The 12784-nt window shown below is 46.6% G+C and overlaps 4 protein-coding genes across 4 annotated transcripts; 2 read left to right on the top strand and 2 right to left on the bottom strand.

The window, feature by feature from the left end:
- Positions 1–73: 73 nt before the first annotated feature.
- On the top strand, positions 74–803 carry BDV37DRAFT_284827 (uncharacterized protein; the record flags this gene model as incomplete). The annotated part of the gene is made up of 2 exons (XM_032087587.1): positions 74–510; positions 575–803. The coding sequence occupies 2 exons, from the start codon at positions 74–76 to the stop codon at positions 801–803; spliced, it is 666 nt and encodes a 221-aa protein (XP_031939665.1).
- An 825-nt stretch (positions 804–1628) lies between these two features.
- On the bottom strand, positions 1629–2635 carry BDV37DRAFT_272962 (oxidase ustYa family protein; the record flags this gene model as incomplete). Its single annotated transcript, XM_032084982.1, has 5 exons — positions 1629–1715; positions 1751–2153; positions 2185–2269; positions 2333–2494; positions 2587–2635. The coding sequence occupies 5 exons, from the start codon at positions 2633–2635 to the stop codon at positions 1629–1631; spliced, it is 786 nt and encodes a 261-aa protein (XP_031939664.1).
- Positions 2636–6789: 4154 nt separating this feature from the next.
- Positions 6790–7143, bottom strand: BDV37DRAFT_284825 (uncharacterized protein; the record flags this gene model as incomplete). The annotated part of the gene is made up of 2 exons (XM_032087586.1): positions 6790–6972; positions 7024–7143. 2 exons carry the CDS (start codon positions 7141–7143, stop codon positions 6790–6792), a joined length of 303 nt encoding a protein of 100 aa, XP_031939663.1.
- Positions 7144–11089: 3946 nt separating this feature from the next.
- Positions 11090–11889, top strand: BDV37DRAFT_284824 (uncharacterized protein; the record flags this gene model as incomplete). The annotated part of the gene is made up of 3 exons (XM_032087585.1): positions 11090–11215; positions 11267–11460; positions 11535–11889. 3 exons carry the CDS (start codon positions 11090–11092, stop codon positions 11887–11889), a joined length of 675 nt encoding a protein of 224 aa, XP_031939662.1.
- Between the last annotated feature and the right edge of the window lie 895 nt (positions 11890–12784).

Genomic DNA, 12784 nt, shown 5'->3' with positions numbered 1-12784 from the left:
CAGTCTCATTCTAGCAAAAGTCGGATCGCCTCAATTATATTTACCCCTCTTCCGTCTATCCAGTGCTGTCAATATGTCATTTAATCCTTACTGCAAGACTTGGGCAGGTCCGTGGGTTAATGGGAGTAACGGCGAGAGTCATACATTCCATACTAATCCAGATGCGTTCAACATTTCTTCATTCATGTCCACGTACCCCGAGAATGTCCCTTTCCTCCCAGATCTCAACGAACTTTCAGGCCAGCCTTCACACGAAACGGGGTATACTGTGTGCTATACCAGCCATAGTAGTGGCACAGACACTTGGCCAAATAATATCACGCCTTTGAACTTTGCAACAGCCGCTCCATCTGACCTTCAGGCGATCGGCAATGAAGATCATTTCGCGTTTAATCATCTTCCCATGAGCCCCAACACTGTTTCATCCATTCGGCAGCCTTCTATGACAGTGGCAGCACCCAGGACCCGCTCTCGAAGACCGGATTCCCGTCTTCGAGGACCGAAAGCAAAGTATATTTCCCTTTCCCATCTTGGTCCTGTCTAGCCCCTGAGAAGCCTAGCTCACTAGCAGCAGTGGCGTACGCCACGACGGCATTGTTAAATGCGAGTGGAAAGGCTGCACCTATACTGGTGTATTCACCCGCAAAGCCGAATTGAAGCGGCACGTCGAGACTCAGCATATCTCTCCCAATTCCTATGAATGTCCCGAGCCGACGTGCATGAGAACGTTCAACCGCAGAGACAATCTGGACGAGCATCTGCGTCGGACCCACTTCCAGCAGCCCTCAATCATTTCTGAGTGAGGTTAGTTTGGAACCTACTGGGTGGGTTGGGCAATCCAATTAAGCATTAAATCCCACAGGGGAAACCAGTGGGCAGGATGACCGCCCCTGTACACATCTGTTTGGTAATTCACTAGCATTATGAGCTGTCAGTCTATTGAGTCATATACATGGGATCCAAGACATCACTTGAGCCATATAGTGCAACCCTAGTCTCACGGCATTATTAATCATTCCTTCTTCTTGCTCAGTCCTAGTTCCCATCAAATACAATGCTCTTGGTGCTTAGCAGATGTGTAGTATTCTGATGTGATTGGGCTCGTCTTAGATATTGGATTTTTGTATTTCGCTTAGATAGCACTGCCGCCCTCTAGGCTTGTTTTAGCAATCCCAGTACTTGCTCTGGCCTTGTTTCTGTCTAACAGAGAACCTGGGCGTGTACCCTGTGCGCGAAGAAAACAGGATGTAAGCTTGGCTTGATACATGATAAGTACAAGCCTCAAAGCCTCAGAACAAATGCCACAATTGGTCAGGATGCCTGTCCTTCATCTATTGAGTTCTCAAGGCTCAACGCCAACAGCGTCGAAAATAGAGCCGAGTGTGAAAACCACAGACGGCTCCAATTATTGTGCATTCCCGGAAGGATATACGGCAGCATTCAGCTATAAATCCTGGTAACAACTCCGATATCGAGTCTACCTATACCCTGTCAATTAGCTCTGGACTGTCACTGTATGTCCTTTTGTTCTTTGTTATGTTTCATTGCACTCGAAAGGCATACCCTTTCGCATTCAGCAGCATGATCAGTAATGATATTTCTCCTTTTTATAAAACCAAGGCGGTACATCAACATCTGGGAACAGTTGTAGAAACGTATGGCACTATTGAAGGATCCGGCTGCACTGGATAGCCATCAGGTGGCCCTTTCATAGCCTGGAAGACATCTGTCGCCAGTGAAACTCGTTCACAAATGCCAGGAGCGCCTCAAAGCCACGGCATACATGTTTGTTCATCAAGTCTGGGAAGGGTTGGGTCCAGCCTCCAACCCAGTCAAACAGAATCACGTCGACAGAGCCCTGGCATTTGATAAATTGGGCTAGGATGTCAATACAATGAGTGATATGGGCCGTGTGCTGGGCATCTGGGTTGTTCCCAAACTCTGGGTAATAGTAGTGCTCGTAGGAGATCGCCTCGCGCAGTATATCAAGACAGTGGAGGAGATGGAACACTTCTGTTTGGGCAAGGCATGCATCTGACCCAACGCCGAACTCATCGGGGACTCGGGCTGCTATTACCGGGTCTTTGCCTAGCTTGCGGACTTCTTCCGCTGAGATCAGGATCGGAAAGACCCCGAGCATCTCCTGCTCCATTCTGCATTGGCTTCTTCGCCTTGGGTATGCACATAATGGAGGGCGTCTCGGAGTCATGTAACGAGCCGTTGGTCGTTAGCATGACCCGCGGGATATCAAATCTCTCTAGTATAGGCGCTGTAGTAATCATGCTTTAGCCTGGATTCCAGTTCGTGACACTCTTCAACGGCATCAGGTCACCATAATATGAGGTCGATTTCCATTTGTCCCGATCACTGAGATGACTGAGACAGGACCGGATGGAGAGTGGTGATAGGAGGAATAAAATTGAGGCACGGAAGATCAAGATGTTCAAACATATGATCCAAATATTCCAGCAGCGAGGTCTCTTCCTTTCAGTACCTGGGCAGGACCAACACGTTTCCGACTCCATCGGCAGAGAGTCAGTTAAAAGACCTCTGAATCTCTTTCGCTGCCACCCTTGCAAAAGTTACCCTGATCGACGGAAGGCCTTGCCGTCTGTTTGAGCCGGCAGTGCGACATGGTATGTTCTTGCTTGATTGAAAGATGTGGATTATAACAGAAGAGATCAACTTCACTCGTCTTTAATTGCCCAGCCACAGGAGGAAGATCCGATGGCGCTTGCTTGTTTATTCACCGCAGCAGAAAGGGGCCCAGTAAGCATTCAAGATCCGGACTTTGCATATGACACTGTTCAACTTGAGTAACAGGAAAGGGTTAGGTGACTTCGAGAAAAGTGCCTGTTGATTGTATATGTGGTTTTCATAGCGTCAGAATTCTTGTTATGGACGCTGGAGTAGCCATCCTATGCCAACATTGACGAAATCCAGCCCTGATGGCCTCGTCCCTTACGACTTCAGCATGCCTCATGATATAAGGAAGGGGAATGGCGATGTTACTGACAGCCACACCGGTGAAAGCTCGCCTTGTATTGTCTCTTGTATGATGTTGTAGGAAAACCAAAGAAGCAGGGAAGCTGCATGTACGGAGCGATCTTCAGAAACAGGGCTCGACAGACCGTGCCATGCTAACACGTCTAGAAAGGCAGATGACCAGAAAGGGTGCTTACCGTGATTAGTATGTAGTAATTGCTGTACCCAGTCTCACGTTGCTTTGTGCTCTTCGGGAATGCATGCCTGTAGACCTAACCCTAGACTATCTCCGTATATGGCCAGGTAGCTCATATGCACATTTGTTAGTATTTCCACAGATAGATCAGCCAGGAATTGTTGACCAGTGATATTCAATACCTACTTATTTGAGATCCGCCATCGGTTTGCGTTTGCAGTCCTGATTGTGATATGATTTACAGAGTACGTTCGTCATCACACTTGTCAGACATTGACTTGATAGTATCCCAGTCTATAGAATAGTAGCGACGTGGATGAAGACTTGATATGCATGCGAATCAAATATTGGTGGGCGTCAATTAGCAATGTCTGATAGCACATAATCTGTCCTCGAAATCTGTACATAGACACCGAAATGAGAAAAATAAAAACTCTGCCTTGATGGTATCAAAACACGAAGACGCGAACCCGCCACTCTGGAACTTGCATGTAGCCCATCCGATGTAGAGCTGAACCTGAAAATCGAATCATACCTTGTACGCACAGAAAGTAGAAGTTTAAAAGAACACAGCGAGAAACAAAAGAAAAGATAATCACAAGGAAGAACGAAGGCAAAAAGTAACATTTGGATAATTAGTCCGCGAAATTAGGTGGGGGCATTCTCAGAAAGCACTGACGCTCTACATCACCATTTGGGGGTCGCAAGCCTCGTATATTGAGAGATAGAAAGGTACTAGAGGAGGGTGCTTGTCAGAGGATGATAATGATCCGCAATATCTTATTCCCCCTTTCCAGGCAAAAATGGCCAAGCAAAGGGGGCATTCTAAGCATCAATCCCAAGGTGAGGGTTGATATTATTGCTACCCTTCTCCTGATACACTCATAATATGTTATTCAAATTATCTTCATATATCCTGAGTAAGTTCTGTACGATATCCTCGTCCCCCTCTGCAGCAGAATGCAACGGTAACCAGCCTGCTGCATCGACAGCGGTCAGATCCACATGCTGTCGAAGCAGCTCGCATACAACACTATAATGACCGGTCCTGACAGCTGCGTAAAGTAGAGTGGATCCATTTCCGTTTATAGCGTTGGGATTGGCGCCGCTGGCAAGCAGAAGGCGTACGGCTGCAAGATGTCAACGGCGAATAGCAATATGTAGGGTTGTAGTCCAACTTCTAGAGTTATTTGTAGTACTAGCATCGGTTGTTTCAATGATATAGCAAAATCCTACCGTCCTGCTGGGCATGTTGGCAGAGGGATTGATGATAAATCTGGGACTTTGATAGAGTAGTTTAGCGTCGGTATAACAGTCGGAGCAGGACGTAGGAGGAATATTAATTAAAAGAAACTGCCAGGAAAGTATAATGTGTTTGTTGTGCTAATCAATTCCGTTCCCTGCGTAAGCTACGTTGTTGGAGTGCAGATACCCTTTCCATTACTACTGAACTGCGTGTGGAATGCATAGGCATCCTTATCCTCATTCGATATTGTGGCCTTCATATTTAGGTGATTACAATAGCGACATGACAAAGGGGATTAAATTCCAATACATGGTTGAGCTCTTGCCAGTGTAGCAAATGGATTCTTGACCTACAGGACAAAATATGGGTCATGCATGGCAAGTATTCGCATGTCTTCAAATAGTGCCAAGTTTGCTGTTCGACTTTTGAGTCTGTTCAATCAATCACAATATGATGTACTTGTTACAAGGGGAGCCATGTCGAACTTACTCTACAGGGGGAAATCAAAGTAGTTAAAAACGTCGAGTTTCCCTTTACTGCTTTGCTACAACTCTATGAGCTGGGATACACTTCGTACACGCGGTGTAGCGTGTCGCAAAGGGTAGCTTCTCGAATTTGTACGTACTGATCGGTGAAATGTGCACTTCGGGGCGGTGATTGCTCGCCGTTGCACTCTGCACACCCGAAAAATCAATACTTCTTGCGTGAGACCTTCTTGACGCAATGAATTTCGCACCATTCTCAATTGCTTATATCGTTGAAGTGCTTTCAAAGCACAGTGGGGTTCCCGTGACTTGTGAGTTTAAGTGGACCCTTGTATGGCAGGCTAAATTGAGGTTCCGGGGACAGCCGCCGAGCCCTACGCTATTACAAAAGGGGGTTCACTATTCCTAAATGGACACACAGGCCAAAGCTACGGCCTGCCTTATGGATAAAATAGGAAGTAGTCAAATCTAACTTGTACTTAATCATTGAAACAAAGTCTGCGCTACCCCAGGCCCAGACCCCTTGATTTGGAGACTATACTTCTTTAATACCCCCTAATTTAGGCTCTATTTTACCGTTTCCGAATATCTTTACTAATGATAATTCCAATATATTATATAATAGTATTGGGGGTCACTACTCCAGAGTAGAGTATATTAGATAATTGAAACTACCGAGAGTGAGAAATCCCTGTTATCCAGGTCTGGATTAAATTTAGATCGCTGTACAAGGCTGCATTTATGCCCTCCACAACGGGGTTTGCCGGGATTTGCCCCCGTCGAACCCCCCGGCCGAGACGTCGCCGATGAGTTTACATCCGCCATGTGGCAGCTTATCGTGAGCCCTAAGCTAGTAGAAGAAACTGTGTAGATCATTCTCGACGAAGTACATGCATGCGGCCATTGGCGGCAACGGTTGCCGGCCAATAAAATTAGTGATGCGAAATTCTTGTCAGAGTCCGAGTCGTTAGTGTCATACGGAGATTATATCCAGGAATACCAGGGGCAGGCGTGTGACCGGGTGGTGAAGATCCCTGAGCACCGCCACGATATGACCCGTAGGAAGTAAATTAACCCCCATTGCTGTCCACCGAGATGCACTGAGACCTATTGTTCTCACTTTAGCTCTTTGTCCCCCCCCTTTTGTAACTTCTTTTTCCTTTTTTGTTCTTTCCTTCTTCTTTTTCTGCTCTTTTCTGGAATGCTCATCTCCTATGAGTGTATTGTGAAGGAAGGTGGGTCTACCACCAGAATCGTACCATACACAAACGCTCGGACTGCAGAAGTTCGACCCTTAGCATTTGACGAATTACTATTATTGAACCTTCTCCAAGCCATAAGCCATGACGTAGATCCAATCTTGGCCTGTGCCCACGTCTGCATGCGATTTACCTCCTCCACATACTAGACACGCATAAAGAAGTCAGCTTGGACGAACGGTCCCTTACTCCACTGGACTTTCTCGGGTCGGCAAAAGTTTGTGTACTCAATAGGATCATAAGCTTATGCTCATGATGGAAGGCTATTTCGGTCCAGCCCCTGCCAAACAATCCTCGTGACGAAACCCACTTCTCGGCTCCGATGAAACATTAATCAATGGTATACGGCGCTACTGATCAAACAGGAAGGAGACAGCTAGCTGGTTGCTCATTCATACATGCGCTTATGATCTTATCTTCATATCCCCTGTTCGGTGCTGATTCAGATGAATGCTATTAGATGTTATAGCTTTGAAGTTTCTGACGTTCACCCATGTCGTGCCACTCTCAAAAGCCTGCACGGTGCAATGCCCTCAGTCTCAGTGTCTTGTTTACTCAACCGATAAATTTAGGAACACTATCTCCAGCAGAGTAATTAAAAGCGGTATATTTGGTCGATTATTTCTCATCGCGGTCCAGCGCGGCATATAATCGGGAAAGCTCTGCCGAGAGCATGTGTTGCAGGCAAATCATATCATCAATAACACCGGACGCAGGTAGTCCACTGCCATCTTGCCTGTCGCGTATGGATGACAATGATTGCCCCGTCAGGGTCACAATGTGATGACTCAGCTTTGTTATCTATAACTCTAGGTCAGTAACGATACTGTCAAATAGGCAAAGTTGACGTACTTTATCCAAAGAACAAGAGATATCGGGAGTCTGCTGCGTTGGTGTTTTGAACTTCTGCTCAAATGGTGGTATGGTTAACTCATGCGCCAACTGGGAGGGGGCCAGGGCCAAGCAAACCATTGTCTCCTTTGCACGACCAGCCTGTTCTTTCAATCTAAGTGTGTCTTCAATGTCATCGATTTGCTTTCCCGTGGAGGAGTTTCTAGAGCATTAGAACAGAGCTGAGATGCGGGTGGTCTATGGCCTCAGCCTCTACTTATTAATAGCTGAAAGCTGACAGACGTACCCCATTCTAGACGCATACAGCCTGAAGCATATCTAAGCTTCGATGCGCAAGGAGTCATGAGGGAGGGGAATAATGGGAACTTATTTTGTCTGATTTCCCATTTCACTAGTGATAGGTATTATGTAGGACCTGCACATGTTGTTCCGGGGCGCCAACTATTGGTGAGGATAGGCTGCCAGGCAAACATACTTAGTCCATCTCTACCTGGGTGAGTGAAATGCCACTGAAGTCCACAATTGTTTCTTAACAACTGGATCTCATGAAAAAGGGGCTGTATTTACCAACAAGAATGAAGTCTCGTTACATGTTTAAAGATACTAAAGAATGTAAAACCCCAAAGACGTATGATGCCCTACCTTAGCAGATGGAAACTTGCCGGTGATCCATCGCTTTCCAGGAGCGTTCAAGCCACTAGAACCACGATAGTCCATTTCAATCAGGCTAAACGTCCTAAGAGGCATATAGATGATAATTATCCGTTCTACTAACATACTTTAGTGTAAACGATAAAGTGATTGGTGAATCCGGATATCCAGTAGGTAAGAATCCTTACCCATAGTATGACCTTTGCCAAACTCAGTTCGCGAGGTGGGATATAGGTACAAACGCTGAGGCAGGAAAAGGCTGTTCGTCGCAGAGGACGCACTATGGCCCCTTTCCCCGAAAGCTATTGGTGGGGTGTAGTTGGATGACCATAGTGCAGAATAATAGAACAAAGATATGCTCATAGTAGCGGGATAGAGTAGGGAAAAGTAGGTGCTATCACTGAATCACCCGGATATCACTTCCTGTTCAGCTATTATTGGAGAACCAAGCTGTTGGGATCTTCGAGAAACCCGAGCACCACCTATTTATGATCTCTCTTTGTAGAAGAACGAAGCGGAGACGGACAGAATCCACATCACATCTGAGCAATCGACAGATCTAGCCCCACTCAACCACGCGAGGGGCGAATTTCCAAAATATGGTTGCCGTATTACCGATATGCTTATTACAACAGACATGTTGCTTAAAACAGGGCCTAGTGATAAATTGATACGATCCTATCTCCGCGGAAATGGCCCTACGTCTGGAGGAGCCCGAGCGTAGTTAGTACGGCCGCCCGGCCAAAATTTCTTCGTTTGTTGTATTGTTGTTGTTTTTCTTTCCTTTTCCAGGGCTCGATCGATTGAGAGATATGATAGAACAGCTGGCCAATACTACTCGGTAATGTTACCGTGATAGATACGGCTAGTGCCAGTGGCCATGAATCAGACATTCGAACATGTGTGGATGGTATGTCGGAGCTGAAATCATGCCGCCGCTAGGACAAGACTGCAGAGATCAATGTCTTTCCGTCCTTCATGGTTGGCGGATGATGCTACCATCCGAGATTGCGGATCCACAACCGTGCGCTGGGATCCAGACATGTTCAAACCGTCCGTAATTGGCAGGAGATTTGCGGCCAGGGAAAGTGGGTATTTTTGAGGCCAGTCCCAGCCTAGGAAACGGCCGAGTCGTGGTGCTTGGATACCCTCCAACGGTTCGACTCGGCAACTAGGAGTGACAAGTCACAAAAATTAAATTAGACCAAGTAGGCTCCTATTGCCGTGGGTCTTTCACCACTCTGTTCAGCCCGAGTAACACTCCACCCATTGCCATATCTCTCGGTGGTAGCTGCATGCTTAGTGGGTTCTCGTCACGGCGAGGAACAAGATAGGCCACCAGGTGATGCCTCCATACGTTAGTGGGAAGATCTCTTCAGCTCTCCTAAAATGGATCGTCAACCATATTTATAGCTGATTATCGCTCGGTACAACACTCTCGAGTCATTTGCTCAGTGCGACAAAGAGGTTGAGAAGATGCGCTGCTATCCCCCTTACCGGGAGGTATACATGAATAAATTTCTGTAATGTATATCTCCCTGGATTCAAAGCGAAGTTGACCGAAAAGGAGGCAACGGATTTTCGCTTCTTTCCGTCAGCGGCATCCTTGCCCCTTATCTTTTTCGAATCGTATAGCCCCGGCTCCCAAAGCTTGCAAAATATAACCTAGATATCAAAGTACTACCGTACGCCAAATTTATGGTCCCATGCAATCTTACAGAGGTTGAAGTGAATAATTCGAAGCTTGTAGATGCTCTTCTGATGTTCTGGAATAATATTCGTGTATACAGGGATAAACAAAAGTGAATAGAATAGTAGATAACCAACCATACTTGACAGCATATACTATTGTACCTTTTTTTTTGGCACTGATAGCGTGTACTGTGTACTAAAAAAAAATATAATCTCTTCATTAGTTAGACTATAAAAGAGGGTTACGTACCAATCACCATAATTTGTTACATATATAAATTTAACATAAATTGATACTATTTCGTATACTTCGGGGAAGTGGCTAAATATAAATCCGGATATTATAGCAGGTTCTCGAAGACCACTTTCATTACCTCTAGACCTACTCAGCCTATTATCACCTATGTAACCGCCATGACTACCACTCGAATTGCAGTCCCCCACTCGCTGGCTACCCCCGATATCTCTCTCTAGGCCAAGTGCAACGAATCCCGTACCATTTCTCTCCTGGCCTAGACGTCAGAGCACCATTCTCCGCCATCCGCACTCTCTATGATCCCTTATCCTATAAACTCATGCTGTCACCAAGCTCAATGCAATCTATCCCCGCTATGACATTTCAAAACAGTTGCAACTATCAAGACCTCTTCAGACCAGAAATTCGTAATCGACTTCTTCCAAAGCGTCTCTCTCTTATTCCAGCCTGTCTCAAGCAGTCTCTAGCTAGACACGGTCTCAAAGACATCCTGGATTTCTCCCACCCGCTCAACAGTGACTATGCCCCATAAATACTCTGCTTTCCATGTATCATCGCTGGCGCTGATCGTCTAGCCACGCACAGTACCTACAATATGAACTTCTACCTTTACAATTACGACCCTATCCCATACTCGTCCAAGACGGTACCCCTGTTTTTGGGCTCGAAGATGCAAATACGCCTGGTTCGTGGGCCCCTTTCCGGGTGATGCCACTGTAATCCTGACTGCCTGGTGCGCGGTGGTCCTGAGTGGTGACCATACTACTCTAGCTAGACACCATGTGAGAGGTACACTTGGTGTTGGAGGGGAGTATCTTTTTTTCTGAATGAAAGTGGTAGCATCGGACCTTGCTAACCCAGGAGCTATCTGTATTTACTGGGTGACTCCTCTTCAAAGTAATGAATCAGGTTTGCGTTTGAATGGCACTGATCTCACTTGAAGCCTCTAACATACATATAATAGGGGTATAACCTCTGTGGTGGGTCTTAGGCGTCCTGATGAATTGTCACAACACAGTTATTTCTCTTTAAACCTAATACCTGGTCAGGAATAGGTGAATGTTGAACCTGATGAACGCATCAAGGCCACTCTACTATCAACGGTGTACAGAGGTCCAACGTTTGGCCCCCACCCGCATACGCTGTTCGATATTAAATGGAGGGGTTTGCTAGTCTAGTCGCGTTAGTCAGTTATTAGTCGACCAACTCTACTCCGCAGCTAGCCATGACGGTAGACTTCGGAGCCTCAGCCTTATCGATGCTTCGTAGCGTCACATCACTGCACTTTTGCAACCCCTCAAAGGAGTGCCGTGTCCCTTTCGCCGTCAATTGATATATCGTCCACGCATCTTCATCGTCGCTAACGCCTGTGGACAACTCGCCAGCTGTGCCGTTTCTACTTTAGCCCCTGATAGATATAATCTTTTATCTGTGGCCTATTTGACCGTCACACGCTAGAGCACCAATATGCGTTTCCAATCCACCCGCTCTTTGGCCTCCTTGGTCACCGTTACAGCCGCGGCCGCTAGCGATGTTGCGTCTTTCCTGTACCCGGAAGGGTTGTTTTCTGGCGATGCCAAACTCATTGGCACTGTAGGTACCCCTATTCAACGCAGGAAGTACACTTCTAATCACCACAACCAGACTGGTGGGCCCCTTACTACCTTGGCATTTAACTGTCCTGAAACTGCAACCCCCACTGCTACCACTGGTGCAGCTACCCGATCTACAGCGGGGTTTGATGATGAAGATGATGACCAGTGCTGGGTTCCAGATGGTGGTTACACCATCACAGCGGGCAGCACCACCTTTGAGTTTGCCTACACCACTCCAGGCTTGTAAGTATCAAGAACTTTAGAGAGTGTGGCCCAAGAACCACAGAGAAAAGATATGAAGAAACTAACAGACGTAGCACCATCTCGGCGGGCTGCTCTTTCGACAGCACCACGTACGCATCGTGCAAAGCCACTAGTACCTTCGTCTCAGATACCGGGGTTCAGAATTTCGAGACTAGTTCCTCCATCCCCTATATCACTGTCGCCATCACTGCCACTGAATCTTCTTCTACCAGTGCAGCGGCCTCTGATACAAGGTCTGTTGCCTCGAAGACCACCGCCTCCGATACAGGTAGTTCTACGGTGGGACCTTCATCTCCTCCCACTTCTACCGCTGTCACTAGTGACAACGCGGGTATTCCATTGGCTACTGGCGCTGCTCAGTGCGTCGCTGGCGGTGCGGTTATGATGCTTGCACTGGCGATGGCTTAGACATGGGTTTGGACTGCAAAAGTAGCTCACAAGGATTGCGTTGCTTGCTGTGTGAAGGGAGCTAAGGCTTTTATGATCAATGCATAGGCATACTGCTAGCATAGTATGATAAGAAGGAGCCTTCCTGATGTCTGTGTAGGTTACGTTTACTTATGGAGAAGTATTACATAAGCTTAATGATGCCATTCTCCCTTCCTATTCTTATATTCTTGTCTGACAAATACAACCTTGTTTGAATACCCGAGGTTGGGGCCAAGAATTTCGGCGTGAATTTCCGGACATTCGGACGAGAACAGTCCTCGGCCTTGACTAAATCCGAGATAGATCAATCGTGTAGGTAATGCAGTAAGCCGAAGTGGTACGCTTTATGACAGCAGCAAAGGTTAACTTAGCTCTGAGGATTCAATCTGTATGTGAAGTGACAAATATATAATTGAGAGTTCCGTAACAGCAGGAAACGCTGCTGAGTGGCGTGATTTTCATCACTGAGAAAGTAGTGAACCAAGGGCATGACAATGGAGGGATATATATTGCTGGTCCTAGTAGACGGAGCTTAACCGGAGTTTATCTCGCGGTACGCAAAATCCGTTGGATGTTAGAAATCCGACGGGATGTTTCGATAAGACGTTGCTCAGGAGGCCTTCCGATTTGCTATCAGATAAGATCGACACGTGCTGGCCACCCGACAGATCTCACGTGACTTGTTCGGCCTTGAGAACATGGCGAATGTCCGATCCAATCAGGGTCTCGGAATCTAGCTCGCTGCAAGTCTGGATATGCCCGATTCAGAAAATATCCCGAATGTCCATTGTCTCAAACCCCGAGTTTTCTTTTCTTTTCTTTTCTTTTTTTTTTACATCAGGCGGTTGACGTGATTGGCAATGACTTGGCTAAT

Source organism: Aspergillus pseudonomiae, assembly GCF_009193645.1.
Source record: "Aspergillus pseudonomiae strain CBS 119388 unplaced genomic scaffold BDV37scaffold_52, whole genome shotgun sequence".
NCBI lineage: Eukaryota > Fungi > Ascomycota > Eurotiomycetes > Eurotiales > Aspergillaceae > Aspergillus > Aspergillus pseudonomiae.
This window is presented reverse-complemented; position numbering and strand designations above follow the sequence as displayed.